At 48.6% G+C, this 20,604-nt stretch overlaps 1 protein-coding gene across 1 annotated transcript; it reads left to right on the plus strand.

Moving 5' to 3' along the window:
• Positions 1–4,227: 4,227 nt before the first annotated feature.
• LOC142702631 (hepatocyte nuclear factor 4-beta-like) lies at positions 4,228–18,708 on the plus strand. Its single transcript, XM_075848185.1, has 8 exons — positions 4,228–4,318; positions 5,508–5,614; positions 10,158–10,307; positions 10,570–10,657; positions 14,767–14,919; positions 15,079–15,315; positions 17,209–17,319; positions 18,010–18,708. The coding sequence occupies exons 1-8, from the start codon at positions 4,306–4,308 to the stop codon at positions 18,105–18,107; spliced, it is 957 nt and encodes a 318-aa protein (XP_075704300.1). The 5' UTR covers positions 4,228–4,305; the 3' UTR covers positions 18,108–18,708.
• The last annotated feature ends 1,896 nt before the right edge of the window (positions 18,709–20,604 follow it).

The raw sequence follows: 20,604 nt of genomic DNA on the forward strand, positions 1-20,604 counted from the left end.
GTTGCTGACTTTGTACTGTCTGCGAGCTCCCATATAGTGGTAGGAGCAGGGTCCTCCCAGCAGCACAATGTGGGGGCCCACAGAAATTCAGCACACCCCTCCTGAAATACTCTGTGCTGCTGAGGGCCCTGCTCCTTTATACTTCCCTAAATTGAGAACTGCGCCGGGTGTATGCTGTGACGTTCTTTTTCCGGATCCTCCCGGCACAGTGGCCGCCATCGCTCCTCAGACTGTCACAGTGGAAAGAAAGAAGAATCCTTTCCACTTCTACACGTGGACTGCGGGGGGGGGGGGGACCATAAAACGCTGGAGCATTCTCATGAGCTTAGTCAGAGGCTGAAAACCTGTACACATAAGACCTCACATTGTAACAAGTCCTCAGCTGTGAGAAGTATCGGTGTAGTTAGTCCTCTGTGAGGTAAAAACATCAGCACACACAGCTCTCTGCTGTTACAATGTGCCAGTCTGCAGTCTGGGCTGTTTAGCTCATAATGAATTGTTTAGACTGGAGACAATTGTAGCAGACCCTCAGCTGTGAGGAGTATTAGGTCAGGGTGAATATGAGGAGTTGCAGAATATTCAATTATATAATTACATAAAACTGAACGCCGGCCCTTTAAAACCAAACCATGCAGATGGAGGCAGCGCGGTGACACGGATCCCTCCGCCTCTAAGGCTGCGTTCACACGCTTAGCAAAAAACGTCTGAAAATACGGAGCTGTATTCAAGGGGAAACCGCTTCCTGATTTTCAGGCGTTTTTTTATGCAACTCCCGTTTTTTACGGTCGTTTTTGGAGCGTTTTTTCTATAGAGTCAATGAAAAACGGTTCAAGACGTGACATGCACTTCTTTTTCGCAGGCGTTTTTTTTACGGCCGCGTAAAAAAACGCCCCGTCGGAACGGAATAATGTTATTCTCATTGAAATCAATGGGCAGATGTTTGGAGGCGTTCTGCTTCCGATTTTCCAGCCATTTACTGCCATCCCCCCCCCCCCGCTCTAGCAGAGACTGCCTCTCCGCCCTCACTCTAGCAGAGACTGCCTCCCCCTCGCTCTAGCAGAGACTGCCTCTCCCCCCGCCCGCTCTAGCAGAGACTGCCTCTCCCCCCGCTCTAGCAGAGACTGCCTCTCCCCCCGCTCTAGCAGAGACTGCCTCTCCCCCCCGCTCTAGCAGAGACTGCCTCTCCCCCCGCTCTAGCAGAGACTGCCTCTCCCCCCTCGCTCTAGCAGAGACTGCCTCTCCCGCCCGCTCTAGCAGAGACTGCCTCTCCCCCCGCTCTAGCAGAGACTGCCTCTCCCCCCCGCCCGCTCTAGCAGAGACTGCCTCTCCCCCCGCTCTAGCAGAGACTGCCTCTCCGCCCGCTCTAGCAGAGACTGCCTCTCCCCCCCTCGCTCTAGCAGAGACTGCCTCTCCCCCCTCGCTCTAGCAGAGACTGCCTCTCCCCCGCTCTAGCAGAGACTGCCTCTCCCCCCCTCGCTCTAGCAGAGACTGCCTCTCCCCCCCTCGCTCTAGCAGAGACTGCCTCTCCCCCCCTCGCTCTAGCAGAGACTGCCTCTCCCCCCGCTCTAGCAGAGACTGCCTCTCCCCCCGCTCTAGCAGAGACTGCCTCTCCCCCCCCGCCCGCTCTAGCAGAGACTGCCTCTCCCCCCGCTCTAGCAGAGACTGCCTCTCCGCCCGCTCTAGCAGAGACTGCCACTCCCCCCCCACTCTAGCAGAGACTGCCTCTCCCCCCTCGCTCTAGCAGAGACTGCCTCTCCCCCCCGGCCGCTCTAGCAGAGACTGCCTCTCCCCCCTCGCTCTAGCAGAGACTGCCTCTCCCCCCGCTCTAGCAGAGACTGCCTCTCCCCCCCGGCCGCTCTAGCAGAGACTGCCTCTCCCCCGCCCGCTCTAGCAGAGACTGCCTCTCCCCCCCCCTGCTCTAGCAGAGCCTGCTTTCCCCCCGCTCTAGCAGAGACTGCCTCTCCGCCCTCACTCTAGCAGAGACTGCCTCTCCGCCCTCACTCTAGCAGAGACTGCCTCTCCGCCCTCACTCTAGCAGAGACTGCCTCCCCCTCGCTCTAGCAGAGACTGCCTCTCCCCCCCGCCCTAGCAGAGACTGCCTCTCCCCCCGCTCTAGCAGAGACTGCCTCTCCCCCCCGGCCGCTCTAGCAGAGACTGCCTCTCCCCCCGCCCGCTCTAGCAGAGACTGCCTCTCCCCCCGCTCTAGCAGAGACTGCCTCTCCCCCCCCGCCCGCTCTAGCAGAGACTGCCTCTCCCCCCGCTCTAGCAGAGACTGCCTCTCCCCCCCCGCCCGCTCTAGCAGAGACTGCCTCTCCCCCCCGCCCGCTCTAGCAGAGACTGCCTCTCCCCCCGCTCTAGCAGAGGCTGCCTCTCCGCCCGCTCTAGCAGAGACTGCCACTCCCCCCTCACTCTAGCAGAGACTGCCTCTCCCCCCTCGCTCTAGCAGAGACTGCCTCTCCCCCCCTCGCTCTAGCAGAGACTGCCTCTCCCCCCCTCGCTCTAGCAGAGACTGCCTCTCCCCCCCGCTCTAGCAGAGACTGCCTCTCCCCCCCGCTCTAGCAGAGACTGCCTCTCCCCCCCGGCCGCTCTAGCAGAGACGGCCTCTCCCCCCCGCCCGCTCTAGCAGAGACTGCTCTCCCCCCTGCTCTAGCAGAGACTGCCTCTCCCCCCGCTCTAGCAGAGACTGCCTCTCCCCCCCTGCTCTAGCAGAGCCTGCTTTCCCCCCGCTCTAGCAGAGACTGCCTCTCCCCCCCTCGCTCTAGCAGAGACTGCCTCTCCCCCCCTCGCTCTAGCAGAGACTGCCTCTCCCCCCGCTCTAGCAGAGACTGCCTCTCCCCCCGCTCTAGCAGAGACTGCCTCTCCCCCCTCACTCTAGCAGAGACTGCCTCCCCCTCGCTCTAGCAGAGACTGCCTCTCCCCCCCGCCCTAGCAGAGACTGGAATATAAATCATCATGTGATTCATTCTCTGCGTCCTCCGGACACTGCGCCACCGCGACTTCCCATGACAAATCCAAAACCAGATCCAGCAACAGCCAGAAATAGTCCGGATGATTACAGATCTTATTTTCCCATAATCCGAGTCGGCCCCTGAGTTGTTGTGTGTTACTTTCGGAGTTAATGTGGTCATCATTACAGCACTCACCCAGCTTTCTAAAGACCCTGAATAATATATAAAGCATTACATTCCTCCACACTCTCCAGTTCTTCTTGTGTCAGTCTTCACTGTTCTTCTGGCATTCTATTCATGAACCTGGGAGAGCTGGATGGACAGAACTATAGGCCCTTCTTATAGAAACAAGGAAAATTAAAAAATCTACTGAAAAGATCTCAATAACGAAAAACGAGATCTAATCCTATCACGTGTGATACTGTCTGCTGAGCTGTGTATCTAATCCTATCATGTGTGATACTGTCTGCTGAGCTGTGTATCTAATCCTATCATGTGTGATACTGTCTGCTGAGCTGTGTATCTAATCCTATCATGTGTGATACTGTCTGCTGAGCTGTGTATCTAATCCTATCATGTGTGATACTGTCTGCTGAGCTGTGTATCTAATCCTATCATGTGTGATACTGTCTGCTGAGCCACTGTATCTAATCCTATCATGTGTGATACTGTCTGCTGAGCCATTGTATCTAATCCTATCATGTGTGATACTGTCTGCTGAGCCACTGTATCTAATCCTATCATGTGTGATACTGTCTGCTGAGCTGTGTATCTAATCCTATCATGTGTGATACTGTCTGCTGAGCCGTGTATCTAATCCTATCATGTGTGATACTGTCTGCTGAGCTGTGTATCTAATCCCATCATGTGTGATACTGTCTGCTGAGCTGTGTATCTAATCCTATCATGTGTGATACTGGCTGCTGAGCTGTGTATCTAATCCTATCAAGTGTGATACTGTCTGCTGAGCTGTGTATCTAATCCTATCATGTGTGATACTGTCTGCTGAGCAGTGTATCTAATCCTATCATGTGTGATACTGTCTGCTGAGCGGTGTATCTAATCCCATCATGTGTGGTACTGTCTGCTGAGCTGTGTATCTAATCCTATCATGTGTGATACTGCTGAGCGGTGTATCTAATCCTATCATGTGTGATACTGTCTGCTGAGCCTCTGTATCTAATCCTATCATGTGTGATACTGTCTGCTGAGCAGTGTATCTAATCCCATCATGTGTGGTACCGTTAGTAACTCCCGTTGTTACTTTCCTCTTAGGTTCAGCAGACAATGCGTCGTAGATAAAGATAAGAGGAATCAGTGTCGTTACTGTCGCCTGAGGAAATGTTTCCGCGCGGGAATGAAGAAAGAAGGTCTGTACCCGGCGCTAGGAGTCGTCCGTTCTCTATGGCGCCCGTTATGTGCCCGGCCTCTGGTCAGTCTGGGGGGCTCCTGTGGCCTCACCGTCTGCTATAAAACGCTTCTTTGGCTCTGTTCACACTGCACGTGGGTATATAACACATATAACATACATTGCAGCTGACTGGCACCTTTAAGTGATGACATCACAACTCCCCCCATAATCCTATTTCAGCGCTGTCTGATCTGGGGGTTCAGGTCATATTCCGGAACACTTGGCATCTGTTCTTTCCTCCGCCGGGTCACATGTTGCGCTGCAGATCGCCCCCTTATGATGTTAAAAGTTTTGTGTTTTTTGCCGGAGACTTGGACATTATAGTAATTTCAGCAGAGGAAGCAATTACCCCCCCCCCCCCATGATGATGATGATGAGGGGATCCCAGCGAGGGGCGGACGTGACCCCCTCACATGAGGAATCGCAATATACACACATAATATTTTAAAGGGCCGGTACGTGTGAAAGCACGGGGCCCCAGGAAACATCTGACCTCGTGTCGTCTGCTGTCAAATTTAAGAAAAAATCTATTTAGCCATTTTTAGTTATAGAAGTTCCTGGGAAAGCCGAGCGGTAACTCGTACGGCCGCCATGACCGCTCCCTCAGTGATCGAGACCCGGCGATCCCAGACATGAGTTACAAGTCGTCCACTGACTGGGGGGGGGGGGCTGATTTCGGGTCTAAAACCCATTGAACAAATAATGTTTCTAATTATTCCCCGTGTCTGCAGGCCGCGACACACGACCATACTGCCAATCTTAACACGACTTACAGCTGAGGCTTTGTTACAATTGTATCCGATCTGGACATTCCTCTGCGATGCATCTCACATGCACTGATACGTTGTAACAAACTATTAGAACATGGGAGAGATTTGCGCTGCTGCTGTGTTTAGCTCAGAGGATTGTCTAAACTGAATACAGTTGTAACAAACCCTCAGCTGTGAGAAGTATTTTTCTCAGGATGGGTTTTCAGGCTCTGGATGTAAACCAGAATGGCCCCATTTACTGACAGCAAGCATAGATCTTAAAAGGTGAGGTGTTGAGACAGTTTATTACAAGCGGAATATTTCGTTGTACAGCGCTCGGTCCTATATATTGGGGTTCTGGGGGGCACAGGACGTCACTTACCCTCTGTGTTGTTTCAGCCGTGCAGAACGAGCGGGATCGGATCAGTATGCGGAGGAGCAGCTTCGAGGACAACGGCTCCTTATCCATCGGCGTCCTGACCCAGGCGGAAGCTACGACGCAGCAGGTGAGTCCCCGGGAACAGTCCTGAGGTTTATTCACCACGAAGAGGAAGATCAGGAACATTATAACGAGATCTACAATTATAACAGACGCAGGAGATAAACCTCTCCCAAAAGTTCTGAAACTTATTTGTTTCAAGTTTTTACCATTTTCAGTACATCCGGGTGTAAACAAATATGTTACCATTCACTGACAGCAAGCAAACATATTTGTTCAGAGGCAGAAAACGTCCTGACCTAGTTCTGCTCACAGCTGAGGGTTTCCTGCCGTTGTTTATCTCACAGAGGATTGTCTAGACTGGATAGATCAGCAGCGCACAGCTTTCTCCTGTCCTGAGTTTGTTACAATGTATCAGTCCGGAGGTTGGGTTGTTAAGCTGTCAGAGGATTGTCTAAACTGGATACATTGTAACAAACCCTCTGGAAGCTTTATTTACATTTTCCCCAGAATCTGAGGATGAATCGCCCCTATAGATATAACTCCGTCCAAAGGTCTGCACTTGTCTGATCTACTTGGAGACTGGCGATGCAGGGGTTACTGGCGCACGGTGCCATGTCAGGGACTATCGCTTTGTTAGTGATCTGCGTGGTGTCCGGACGTGGCTCTTAGTCTTAGTGCACAGAACGTTCTCCTCTGTTCTGCTGCCAAATTTATAAGAGGCGACTGAAAGAAAAACGTGGCCCAGGGCGAGAATCTAAATTGTGCTCAGCGCCACCTTGTGGTCACTTATATATTTATATACTGCTTATTATTGTTGATTTATGATCATCTATAGGGAATAGGGAAGTGTGATAATGGACACATTTATTCTTTAATAGGTAAAATGACATGAAATCTGCAATAATGAGGACCATCGAGTGTATATGATGTCTGTGTAACGTGTAGGTATGACGTGGGTCTGTGTGTAACGTGTAGGTATGACGTGGGTCTGTGTGTAATGTGTAGGTATGACGTGGGTCTGTGTGTAACGTGTAGGTATGACGTGGGTCTGTGTGTAATGTGTAGGTATGACGTGGGTCTTTGTAACGTGTAGGTATGACGTGGGTCTTTGTGCAATGTGTAGGTATGACGTGCGTCTTTGTGCAATGTGTAGGTATGACGTGGGTCTGTGTAACGTGTAGGTATGACGTGCGTCTGTGTAACTTGTAGGTATGACGTGCGTCTATGTGTAACGTGTAGGTATGACGTGCGTCTATGTGCAACGTGTAGGTATGACGTGCGTCTATGTGTAACGTGTAGGTATGACGTGCGTCTGTGTAACGTGTAGGTATGACGTGCGTCTGTGTACCGTGTAGGTATGACGTGGGTCTGTGTACCGTGTAGGTATGACGTGCGTCTATGTGTAACGTGTAGGTATGACGTGCGTCTATGTGCAACGTGTAGGTATGACGTGCGTCTATGTGTAACATGTAGGTATGATGTGCGTCTGTGTAATGTGTAGGTATGACGTGCATCTGTGTAACGTGTAGGTATGACGTGCGTCTATGTGCAATGTGTAGGTATGACGTGGGACTGTGTAACGTGTAGGTATGACGTGCGTCTGTGTGTAACGTTTAGGTATGACGTGCGTCTATGTGTAACGTGTAGGTATGACCTGGGTCTTTTTAACGTGTAGGTATGACGTGCGTCTATGTGCAATGTGTAGGTATGACGTGCATCTGTGTAACGTGTAGGTATGACGTGGGTCTGTGTACCGTGTAGGTATGACGTGGGTCTGTGTACCGTGTAGGTATGACATGGGTCTGTGTACCATGTAGGTATGACGTGCGTCTGTGTACCGTGTAGGTATGACGTGGGTCTGTGTACCGTGTAGGTATGACGTGGGTCTGTGTACCATGTAGGTATGACGTGCGTCTGTGTACCGTGTAGGAATGACGTGCATCTGTGTAACGTGTAGGTATGACGTGCGTCTTTGTGCAATGTGTAGGTATGACGTGGGTCTGTGTAACGTGTAGGTATGATGTGCGTCTGTGTAACGTGTAGGTATGACGTGGGTCTGTGTAACGTGTAGGTATGACGTGCGTCTGTGTAACGTGTAGGTATGACGTGCATCTGTGTAACGTGTAGGTATGACGTGCGTCTATGTGTAACGTGTAGGTATGAGGTGCGTCTATGTGCAACGTGTAGGTATGACGTGCGTCTTTGTGCAATGTGTAGGTATGACGTGGGTCTGTGTAACGTGTAGGTATGGCGTGGGTCTGTGTAACATGTAGGTATGACGTGGGTCTGTGTAACGTGTAGGTATGACGTGGGTCTGTGTAACGTGTAGGTATGACGTGCGTCTGTGTAACGTGTAGGTATGACGTGCGTCTATGTGTAACGTGTAGGTATGACGTGCGTCTATGTGCAACGTGTAGGTATGACGTGCGTCTTTGTGCAATGTGTAGGTATGACGTGGGTCTGTGTAACGTGTAGGTATGGCGTGGGTCTGTGTAACGTGTAGGTATGACGTGGGTCTGTGTAACGTGTAGGTATGACGTGGGTCTGTGTAACGTGTAGGTATGACGTGCGTCTGTGTAACGTGTAGGTATGACGTGCGTCTATGTGTAACGTGTAGGTATGACGTGCGTCTATGTGCAACGTGTAGGTATGACGTGCGTCTTTGTGCAATGTGTAGGTATGACGTGGGTCTGTGTAACGTGTAGGTATGACGTGGGTCTGTGTACCGTGTAGGAATGACGTGCATCTGTGTAACGTGTAGGTATGACGTGCGTCTTTGTGCAATGTGTAGGTATGACGTGGGTCTGTGTAACGTGTAGGTATGATGTGCGTCTGTGTAACGTGTAGGTATGACGTGGGTCTGTGTAACGTGTAGGTATGACGTGGGTCTGTGTAACGTGTAGGTATGACGTGCGTCTGTGTAACGTGTAGGTATGACGTGCGTCTGTGTAACGTGTAGGTATGACGTGCGTCTATGTGCAACGTGTAGGTATGACGTGCGTCTTTGTGCAATGTGTAGGTATGACGTGGGTCTGTGTAACGTGTAGGTATGACGTGGATCTGTGTACCGTGTAGGAATGACGTGCATCTGTGTAACGTGTAGGTATGACGTGCGTCTATGTGCAATGTGTAGGTATGATGTGGGACTGTGTAACGTGTAGGTATGACGTGCGTCTGTGTAACGTGTAGGTATGATGTAGGACTGTGTAATGTGTAGGTATGACGTGGGTCTGTGTGTAACGTGTAGGTATGACGTGCGTCTATGTGTAATGTGTAGGTATGACGTGGGACTGTGTAACGTGTAGGTATGACGTGGGACTGTGTAACGTGTAGGTATGATGTAGGACTGTGTAATGTGTAGGTATGACGTGGGTCTGTGTGTAACGTGTAGGTATGACGTGCGTCTATGTGTAATGTGTAGGTATGACGTGGGACTGTGTAACGTGTAGGTATGACGTGGGTCTATGTGTAATGTGTAGGTATGACGTGTCTGTGTAATGTGTAGGTATGACGTGCGTCTGTGTAACGTGTAGGTATGATGTAGGACTGTGTAATGTGTAGGTATGACGTGGGTCTGTGTGTAACGTGTAGGTATGACGTGCGTCTATGTGTAATGTGTAGGTATGACGTGGGTCTGTGTGTAACGTGTAGGTATGACGTGGGTCTATGTGTAATGTGTAGGTATGACGTGTCTGTGTAATGTGTAGGTATGACGTGCGTCTGTGTAACGTGTAGGTATGATGTAGGACTGTGTAATGTGTAGGTATGACGTGGGTCTGTGTGTAACGTGTAGGTATGACGTGCGTCTATGTGTAACGTGTAGGTATGACCTGGGTCTTTTTAACGTGTAGGTATGACGTGCGTCTATGTGCAATGTGTAGGTATGACGTGCATCTGTGCAATGTGTAGGTATGATGTGGGTCTGTGTACCGTGTAGGTATGACGTGGGTCTGTGTACCGTGTAGGTATGACGTGGGTCTGTGTACCGTGTAGGTATGACGTGGGTCTGTGTACCATGTAGGTATGACGTGGGTCTGTGTACCGTGTAGGTATGATGTGGGCCTGTGTAATGTGTAGGTATGATGCGGGTCTGTGTACCGTGTAGGTATGACGTGGGTCTGTGTACCGTGTAGGAATGACGTGCATCTGTGTAACGTGTAGGTATGACGTGCGTCTATGTGCAATGTGTAGGTATGACGTGGGCCTGTGTAACGTGTGTACTGGGAAAAATACGCCAGTGTAAGTAAACGAGACGGCGTAATTTTTCGCTAAGTTGTTTAAAAGTCGCACATCTCAATAAATTTGGTGCATTTTCAACTGTTTGACCATCAGAAAAAGATCTGCACCTGCTCACCGCTCATTTGCGCCATTTTCATCTATGTGACCACACCCACTTCGCTCATTAATCGCCACAGTTTGAAAGTAATGACAAATTGCCAATTTTTTGCATGTCAGAGTTTTCATGTAAATTTTAGTAACATTGAATTGCTCGCACTGCTTTCCGCCACAACGCAGTTATTCGCCATCTTGGGTGGATCGTTCAGTATGTTGGGTTTGTCGCTTTTCTAACACTTCGTCCTCCATCCCCCCCTTCCGTCCTCGTCCAGTTCTCCGGCCTCGGTCCAGTATCTGATATTTCAATTAAGAAAATTGCTACAATCGTCGATGTGTGCGAATCCATGAAGCAGCAGCTCCTCCTACTGGTCGAGTGGGCGAAGTACATCCCAGCGTTCTGCGAGCTTCCTCTAGACGACCAGGTAACACGGTCACCACATGTAATGTATAGAACGGTCACATGTCGCGATCAGCAGCCGCATCTGCTCAGTAAATTGGCGCCTTTTCTTTGGTCGCTGAAGTGGCGGAGATGACAAGTTTTGTTAATAGACCAAAGCCTAAAATACTGAATCCGTAAGGCGGCCATAACACAAGGACACGTCCTCCGCTGCATTGCGTTTATATTATTAGTATTCTTGTGAATTCTGTGCCTTCACCCATCCTCTTTCTGTGGTCGTTCCTCAGGTGGCACTGCTGCGGGCACACGCTGGCGCTCATCTCCTGCTGGGCGTTGCCAAGCGCTCCCTCCCGTACAAAGATTTCCTACTTCTGGGTAAGAAACAAAAGTATCATATTAAAACTAAAGGAGAGAGGGAAAAAAAACAGAACTGGTGTGCGATGCCAGGCACAACCCTGGTGTGAACACGAACGACAATCCACGTGGAGAAAGCTGCGTCCAAGGTCCAAACCAGCAACTGAACTGTCGCCACGATATTTCGAAAATATAGGGAATTAGAAAAGAAACTGGACCCCAAATTGGCGCTGCTAAGGAAGGCAATTGAATGGCATAGAATGAAATAATAACATGGATTTTTAAGTGGCCACGCGTTTCGACGCTGGACCAGTGTCTTCATCATGACATTGAAACGCGTAGCCACTAATAAATTCATGTTTTTACTTCATACGATGCCATTCAATTGCCTTCTTAGCAGCGCCAATTTGGGGTCCTGTTTCTTTTCTAATTCCCTATACCTTCAAAGCATCATTTCATGAATTTGCTCCTCCCCTAGCGCCGTCTGTACTGACGCATCCTGTTACGTTACTAAGCTGCTAGCAGTCATCCCATTGGCTCTAAGTGATCACATGATCTCACAGGTGGCAGAACTTTTTCTTGTATACAGCAACAAGTAAAAAGTCTCCACCTTCACCTGAAGATTTACCTCTCAACCATAGAAATGTCTGCAGCTGCTCTATAGGATCCGTCAACAGCACCACTGTGTATACAATGCTCTGGAGTTGTTTCTCTGCTGATGTCTATCAAATCTTTTACTGTCAACGTGGAAAAAGTCGCTATTTGTTACAATATCATGAGCGCGATTTTCCAACCACCAAGAATTATACGGGCACAAAAGTGGGGAAATAAAATATTGCAGCAGAGCGGAACAGCGCCAGATTTAAATATAGGAGGATGTGACCTCCATCATAAGAAGCCCGGTCCTGTCATTAGAAGCCCGGTCCTGTCATTAGAAGCCCGGTCCTGACCTGTGACCTCCATCATTAGATGCCTGGTCCTGACCTGTGACCTCCACCATTAGATGCCCGGTCCTGACCTGTGACCTCCACCATTAGATGCCCGGTCCTGACCTGTGACCTCTATCATTAGAAGCCCGGTCCTGACCTGTGACCTCCATCATTAGAAGCCCGGTCCTGACCTGTGACCTCCATCATTAGATGCCCGATCCTGACCTGTGACCTCCACCATTAGATGCCCGGTCCTGACATGTGACCTCCATCATTAGATGCCCGGTCCTGATCTGTGACCTCCATCATTAGGTGCCCGGTCCTGACCTGTGACCTCCATCATTAGATGACCGGTCCTGACCTGTGACCTCCATCATTAGATTCCCGGTCCTGACCTGTTACCTCCATCATTAGATGCCCGGTCCTGTCCTGTGACCTCCATCATTAGATGCCCGGCCCTGACCTGTGACCTCCATCATTAGATGCCCGATCCTGTCCTGTGACCTCCATCATTAGATGCCCGGTCCTGACCTGTGACCTCCATTAGATGCCCGGTCCTGACCTGTGACCTCCATTAGATGCCCGGTCCTGACCTGTGACCTCCATCATTAGATGCCCGGCCCTGACCTGTGACCTCCATCATTAGATGCCCGATCCTGTCCTGTGACCTCCATCATTAGATGCCCGGTCCTGACCTGTGACCTCCATCATTAGATGCCCGGTCCTGACCTGTGACCTCCATCATTAGATGCCCGGTCCTGACCTGTGACCTCCATCATTAGATGCCCGGTCCTGACCTGTGACCTCCATCATTAGATGCCCGCTCCTGACCTGTGACCTCCATCATTAGATGCCCGGTCCTGACCTGTGACCTCCATTATTAGATGCCCGGTCCTGACCTGTGACCTCCATTATTAGATGCCCGGTCCTGACCTGTGACCTCCATCATTAGATGCCCGGTCCTGACCTGTGACCTCCATCATTAGATGCCCGGTCCTGACCTGTGACCTCCATTATTAGATGCCCGGTCCTGACCTGTGACCTCCATCATTAGATGCCCGGTCCTGACCTGTGACCTCCATCATTAGATGCCCGGCCCTGACCTGTGACCTCCATCATTAGATGCCCGGTCCTGACCTGTGACCTCCATCATTAGATGCCCGGTCCTGTCATGTGACCTCCATCATTAGATGCCCGGTCCTGTCCTGTGACCTCCATTATTAGATGCCCGGTCCTGACCTGTGACCTCCATCATTAGATGCCCGGTCCTGTCATGTGACCTGCATCATTAGATGCCCGGTCCTGACCTGTGACCTCCATCATTAGATGCCCGGTCCTGACCTGTGACCTCCATCATTAGATGCCCGGCCCTGACCTGTGACCTCCATCATTAGATGCCCGGTCCTGACCTGTGACCTCCATCATTAGATGCCCGGTCCTGTCCTGTGACCTCCATCATTAGATGCCCGGTCCTGACCTGTGACCTCCATCATTAGATGCCCGGCCCTGACCTGTGACCTCCATCATTAGATGCCCGGTCCTGACCTGTGACCTCCATCATTAAATGCCCGGTCCTGTCATGTGACCTCCATCATTAGATGCCCGGTCCTGTCCTGTGACCTCCATTATTAGATGCCCGGTCCTGACCTGTGACCTCCATCATTAGATGCCCGGTCCTGACCTGTGACCTCCATTATTAGATGCCCGGTCCTGACCTGTGACCTCCATCATTAGATGCCCGGTCCTGACCTGTGACCTCCATCATTAGATGCCCGGCCCTGACCTGTGACCTCCATCATTAGATGCCCGGTCCTGACCTGTGACCTCCATCATTAGATGCCCGGCCCTGACCTGTGACCTCCATCATTAGATGCCCGGTCCTGTCCTGTGACCTCCATCATTAGATGCCCGGTCCTGACCTGTGACCTCCATCATTAGATGCCCGGTCCTGACCTGTGACCTCCATCATTAGATGCCCGGTCCTGACCTGTGACCTCCATCATTAGATGCCCGGTCCTGACCTGTGACCTCCATTATTAGATGCCCGGTCCTGACCTGTGACCTCCATCATTAGATGCCCGGTCCTGACCTGTGACCTCCATCATTAGATGCCCGGCCCTGACCTGTGACCTCCATCATTAGATGCCCGGTCCTGACCTGTGACCTCCATCATTAGATGCCCGGCCCTGACCTGTGACCTCCATCATTAGATGCCCGGTCCTGTCCTGTGACCTCCATCATTAGATGCCCGGTTCTGTCCTGTGACCTCCATCATTAGATGCCCGGTTCTGACCTGTGACCTCCATCATTAGATGCCCGGTTCTGACCTGTGACCTCCATCATTAGATGCCCGGTCCTGTCCTGTGACCTCCATCATTAGATGCCCGGTCCTGTTCTGTGACATCCATCATTAGATGCCCGGTCCTGACCTGTGACCTCCATCATTAGATGCCCGGCCCTGACCTGTGACCTCCATCATTAGATGCCCGGTCCTGACCTGTGACCTCCATCATTAGATGCCCGGCCCTGACCTGTGACCTCCATCATTAGATGCCCGGTCCTGACCTGTGACCTCCATCATTAGATGCCCGGTCCTGTCCTGTGACCTCCATCATTAGATGCCCGGTTCTGTCCTGTGACCTCCATCATTAGATGCCCGGTTCTGACCTGTGACCTCCATCATTAGATGCCCGGTCCTGTCCTGTGACCTCCATCATTAGATGCCCGGTTCTGACCTGTGACCTCCATCATTAGATGCCCGGTCCTGTCCTGTGACCTCCATCATTAGATGCCCGGTCCTGTTCTGTGACATCCATCATTAGATGCCCGGTTCTGTCCTGTGACCTCCATCATTAGATGCCCGGTCCTGACCTGTGACCTCCATCATTAGATGCCCGGTCCTGTCCTGTGACCTCCATCATTAGATGCCCGGTTCTGTCCTGTGACCTCCATCATTAGATGCCCGGTTCTGACCTGTGACCTCCATCATTAGATGCCCGGTCCTGTCCTGTGACCTCCATCATTAGATGCCCGGTCCTGTTCTGTGACATCCATCATTAGATGCCCGGTTCTGTCCTGTGACCTCCATCATTAGATGCCCGGTCCTGACCTGTGACCTCCATCATTAGATGCCCGGCCCTGACCTGTGACCTCCATTATTAAATCCAGCCACTTACTTGGTCTTTATCTTCCTCTCTGCAGGTAACGACTTCATTATTCCCATGCAGTGTCCGGAGTTGGAAGTCGCCCGTGTCGCGGTGCGGATCCTGGACGAGCTGGTGAAGCCTCTGCGGGACATTCAGATTGATGACAACGAGTACGCCTGTCTGAAGGCCATTATATTTTTTGATCCTGGTGAGTATAATGTGGGGGGGGGGGGGGGTTTGGGGCAACCTGCACAAAGGTCACGTGACTTGCAGGTAAAGAAAGTTTTGATAACTTGGCCACGCCCTTTTTGGTATTTCTGGGGCTGAATATGGCGCAGGTTCTGATCGCCGCCTCGTGTATCCACAGACTGTAAGGGACTCAGCGACTCCAGTAACGTGAAGAACATGCGGTTCCAGGTGCAGGTGAACCTAGAAGATTACATCAACGACCGTCAGTACGACTCCAGGGGGCGCTTCAGCGACATCCTCCTCCTCCTCCCCCCGCTGCAGAGCATCACCTGGCAGATGATCGAGCAGGTGCAGTTTGCCAAGTTGTTTGGAATGGCGCGGATCGACAGCCTGCTGCAGGAAATGTTACTGGGAGGTAAAGGATCTGGCGCGCCGTCCGTTATTTATATCGCACCGTCCACTACTGTAGCGCTTTACACAGCGAAACATTGTTTACTAGATAATCAGTATTTAAAGGGCCGGTGTCCGTTCTGCTGCAAATAAAGCTGCAGCATTGTATAATGAAAAGTTACACAACTTACTAAGACTTAATGGTTTAATTCCTCACCGTTTTAAGATCTCTGCTTCTTGACAGTGAATGCAAATATTCTTGTTTACATCCAGAGCCTGAAATCTGTCTGGACTAGATACAATGCAGCAAACACATCTGTGAGGAGCATTGGGTCAAGACGGGTTGTCAGCCTCTCCATATAACCAATGTTACAGTTCACTGACAGCAAGCAGAGATCTTAACAAAGGCTGAGGTATTGAATATATAATATACACACACCGAACGTTTCATTATACCACCATTAAAGTGATGTCATCGGTGGAGTCTTATGTCCTGGGCCCCCACTGATTCTTCTAGTTAAAGGGGTTGTCCATTACCAGATCGGTCATCAGTAAATCATCGGTGCGGGTCCGACACCCAGACCCCGCACTGATCAGCCGCTCCGGTGGCCAGCGGGCACCGGATGTTATTGCCCATTTTACGCTTTACGGAGATGGAAGCAGTTGGCTCCGTACATGGCAGAGCGGCCGTGATGCCGAACTGCAGCTCCGCTCCTATTCACGTGAACAGCACGGCGGCTCGGCCGCTATTCCGTGGCTGGAGACAACTGCTTCCGGAGCGGCTTAACGGTGCAGGGTCCGGGTGTTGGACGCCCACAGGTCATGTACGGATGACACCCAGATAGGTCATCAGTTGTCCGGTAGTGGACACCCCCTTTAAGGGGTCCCAGCTCTCCTCCGATCTCTGCCGCCTTAGTTTTCTGATCTGTAAACTTTTCCCTTTGACTTGTAAAGTCTGTAATGCACATAGGGAAGGGGGATATAGCATTCAGTTGGGGTCCCCAGGGACAGACCCCCACAGATGACCCCTCACTCTAAGCGTTATTTACATAAGACCAGGACACCCCTATAATACATACATAGCGGGAGCTGCTAATACTTATTGAAAAGGCTCCCCAACAACATGGCGGCTTTCTCTACAGGTAAGTGTCGCGCTCGCTAAAACAGAACATTCACTCAAAACGTAGAATTCAGTAACTCCGCAGCCGCAGTTCAGACAGTCGTTTTGCGTTACTTTCAGAGATAACGGTTTTACTGCTGCGGCCGTGCCGGTCGCCGCCTGTGAATGATGAGAACGGATGACGGCCGCGCGCCGCGCCCTTCATGTGTCATCAGCTGAGAGCGCGGCGTATAGGAAGACAGTCTGTACAGGGCAAAACCCCGGGCAGAGCAAGTGGCAGGAAAATGGAAATCTCTCTGATCCCTAACGCCCGGACAGCGGCGGCTGCTCCTCCCACTCCTGATATTCGCCATTCTCTGTAATGCAGAATTTGACACATTTTACGCTCTGAATCCGCTTACAAAATTGCCCCACGTCTGCCTTCTATTGGCTCGTATCCTGCTCTATCGTGGGGCGGATTCTGCTCTTGAAACGCCCATTTAAATCAATAATGGGTAAGAAAAAAACACTAGCGGAGTTTACAATTCAAGGTTTCCAAAGAAAAAGAAGCCTCGAAAACCGCGTTGAAAATCGCCTGCATTTTAAAAACCGTCTCCAGAATCCTGAAGGAAATTTGGAGCCGGGTGTTTTTCCTGCTTGACCGAAAACAAGGTGTGAACATACTCCTATGTTGTGGGTGGAAATAGGTGAAGGAACGGCACCGCCTGCTGGTCAGGTAAGGTCACTGCAGGCAGTCAGGGAAAGAATTACTGATGTCCTGTGAATGTGACTGACAATATGACTGGATCTCTGTTGTAGGGTCAGCGGCGGAAGGCGGACATCATTACTTACACGCAGCTCCTTCTAGTCTCAGCCTGGAGCTCCTACCTGCCCACACGCTGCACGCTGCCCCCCAGGTGCTGACCTCAGGTGAGACCTTCATTTGCTGATCTTGTGAATGATATAAGGGTGACCGTATATATGCAGCGTGACACACCACGGCAGCGCCGCCAGTGCGTATACGGGCACCATAATGGGAACCAGTCACTATCTCAGGCCATTTACATTGCTAACATCCTGCGGGGGGCGGGGGGCACCGAATAGTCGTCGATGATCATGTAATAATTAGTTCAGTTTCACCAAATATCAAGTGAGAAAATGACCCGATCGCTGATCATCACAAACTACTACAATTTTCTGGGTCTTGCAGTTTCCAGCGTTCCAATGGTGTAACATTTAAAGGGACAGTAACACAGTGTAGATTCAGGCGTAGACTCACAGGGTTGCACCGGCCTCTTCTAATGCTGCGCTCTATATACCGATCATCTTCTCATCATGAGCAGCTCCAGACATCCTCGAGGTACCGGAAAATAAACCGTGAACTATGGACCAAGAGCAAGGGAGGATAGTGGGACGGGAGTAATGGAAGTCTATACAATAGCGAGCGCAAAGAAAAATGTAAAAGCGCTTCACATTAATGAGTCAGTTCTGGAATATGAATATAAGTTTATCGTCTCCTAAAGACAAACTAAAAAAAGATATCGGGGTTAGTGGCCCTTTAAGAGCCAAACTCCTCACTCCACTTGGAGTAGTGAAATTTATACATTTTTTCCTTCACAGAATCTTCATCTACCGGCGGTGACGACTACAAGCAGCACACCGGGGCCGCCATGCCCGTCCTGCACCGCACCGTCATCGCCAAGAAAGAGACTTTATAGAACGTGCAGAAGTTGGATCCTCCACAAATAAAAGGCAAATTTAACAAATCCCTCATTATGTCGCGAGGTGGATAATGGGAGTGGCGGCCGTCAGAGAGATTGGATTTCACTGCCTTAAATGCGCTGCCAGGACCGGTCTAGTAGCAGAACACACACACATATATATATATTTTCTCTTTTTCAACTAAGAATAAACTCCATCGAACAGGAAAACGGATGAAAAAAAACAATCGGACTTACATTCCAGACTGCGGACGGGAGGCAGTAATGCGGTGAATTTTACTTTCCATGAGCCGCCAAATTCCGTATAAGGATCGTCCTGGATCTCACAATATATCAAGATCAGGAGAAAAAGCAATAAATCCAATTATGACATCAGTAAACTGTGCGAGAAGAAACACGGCCCTTATATATCGCGGTGCGGAACTTGGGACAATGCGGCCGGTGAATCAATTGGTCTATTACTTTCTGTAGCGGCGCAAAGTGATGAAATGGACTGGAGTTTGAGCCCGTATTTTCCATCCCCCATAGATTTATAATGGGATATTTTGTCCAGATGTGAAAAATCTTCCTGCATTAAAATTGTTTACATTAAATCTCATCACTAAAGATTTATCCGGTCACTGAAAAAGACAGAAAATACATTAATACTGCCCCCTATATACAAGAATATAACTACTATAATACTGCCTCCTATATACAAGAATATAACTACTATAATACTGCTCCTATATACAAGAATATAACTACTATAATACTGCCCCCTATATACAAGAATATAACTACTATAATACTGCTCCTATATACAAGAATATAACTACTATAATACTGCCCCCTATATACAAGAATATAACTACTATAATACTGCCCCCTATATACAAGAATATAACTACTATAATACTGCCCTCTATATACAAGAATATAACTACTATAATACTGCCCCCTATATACAAGAATATAACTACTATAATACTGCCCCCTATATACAAGAATATAACTACTATAATACTGCTCCCTATATACAAGAATATAACTACTATAATACTGCCTCCTATATACAAGAATATAACTACTATAATACTGCTCCCTATATACAAGTATATAACTACTATAATACTGCCTCCTGTATACAAGAATATAACTACTATAATACTGCCTCCTATATACAAGAATATAACTACTATAATACTGCTCCTATATACAAGAATATAACTACTATAATACTGCTTCTATATACAAGAATATAACTACTATAATACTGCCCCCTATATACAAGAATATAACTACTATAATACTGCCCCTATATACAAGAATATAACTACTATAATACTGCTCCTATATACAAGAATATAACTACTATAATACTGCTTCTATATACAAGAATATAACTACTATAATACTGCCCCCTATATACAAGAATATAACTACTATAATACTGCCCCTATATACAAGAATATAACTACTATAATACTGCCCCCTATATACAAGAATATAACTACTATAATACTGCTCATATATACAAGAATATATCTACTATAATACTGCTCCTATATACAAGAATATAACTACTATAATACTGCCCCTATATACAAGAATATAACTACTATAATACTGCCCCTATATACAAGAATATAATTACTATAATACTGCCCCTATATACAGGAATATAACTACTATAATACTGCTCCTATATACAAGAATATAACTACTATAATACTGCCCCTATATACAAGAATATAATTACTATAATACTGCCCCTATATACAGGAATATAACTACTATAATACTGCTCCTATATACAAGAATATAACTACTATAATACTGCTCCTATATACAAGAATATAACTACTATAATACTGCCCCCTATATACAAGAATATAACTACTATAATACTGCCCCTATATACAAGAATATAACTACTATAATACTGCCCCCTATATACAAGAATATAACTACTATAATACTGCTCCTATATACAAGAATATAACTACTATAATACTGCCCCTATATACAAGAATATAACTACTATAATACTGCCTCTATATACAAGAATATAACTACTATAATACTGCCCCCCATATACAAGAATATAACTACTATAATACTGCTCCCTATGTACAAGAATATAACTACTATAATACTGCCCCTATATACAAGAATATAACTACTATAATACTGCCCCCTATATACAAGAATATAACTACTATAATACTGCCCCTATATACAAGAATATAACTACTATAATACTGCTCCCTATGTACAAGAATATAACTACTATAATACTGCCCCTATATACAAGAATATAACTACTATAATACTGCCTCCTATATACAAGAATATAACTACTATAATACTGCCCCTCTATACAAGAATATAACTACTATAATACTGCCTCTATATACAAGAATATAACTACTATAATACTATCCCTATATACAAGAATATAACTACTATAATACTGCCCCCTATATACAAGAATATAACTACTATAATACTG

The sequence above is a fragment of the Rhinoderma darwinii genome, unplaced genomic scaffold, assembly GCF_050947455.1.
Source record: "Rhinoderma darwinii isolate aRhiDar2 unplaced genomic scaffold, aRhiDar2.hap1 Scaffold_2361, whole genome shotgun sequence".
Taxonomy (NCBI): domain Eukaryota; kingdom Metazoa; phylum Chordata; class Amphibia; order Anura; family Rhinodermatidae; genus Rhinoderma; species Rhinoderma darwinii.

Coding starts and splice junctions, on each gene's coding strand:
- LOC142702631 (XM_075848185.1), top strand. Junction 14,920..15,078: donor CATTATATTTTTTGATCCTG/GTGAGTATAATG, acceptor GTGTATCCACAG/ACTGTAAGGGACTCAGCGAC. Junction 17,320..18,009: donor CCCCCAGGTGCTGACCTCAG/GTGAGACCTTCA, acceptor TTTCCTTCACAG/AATCTTCATCTACCGGCGGT.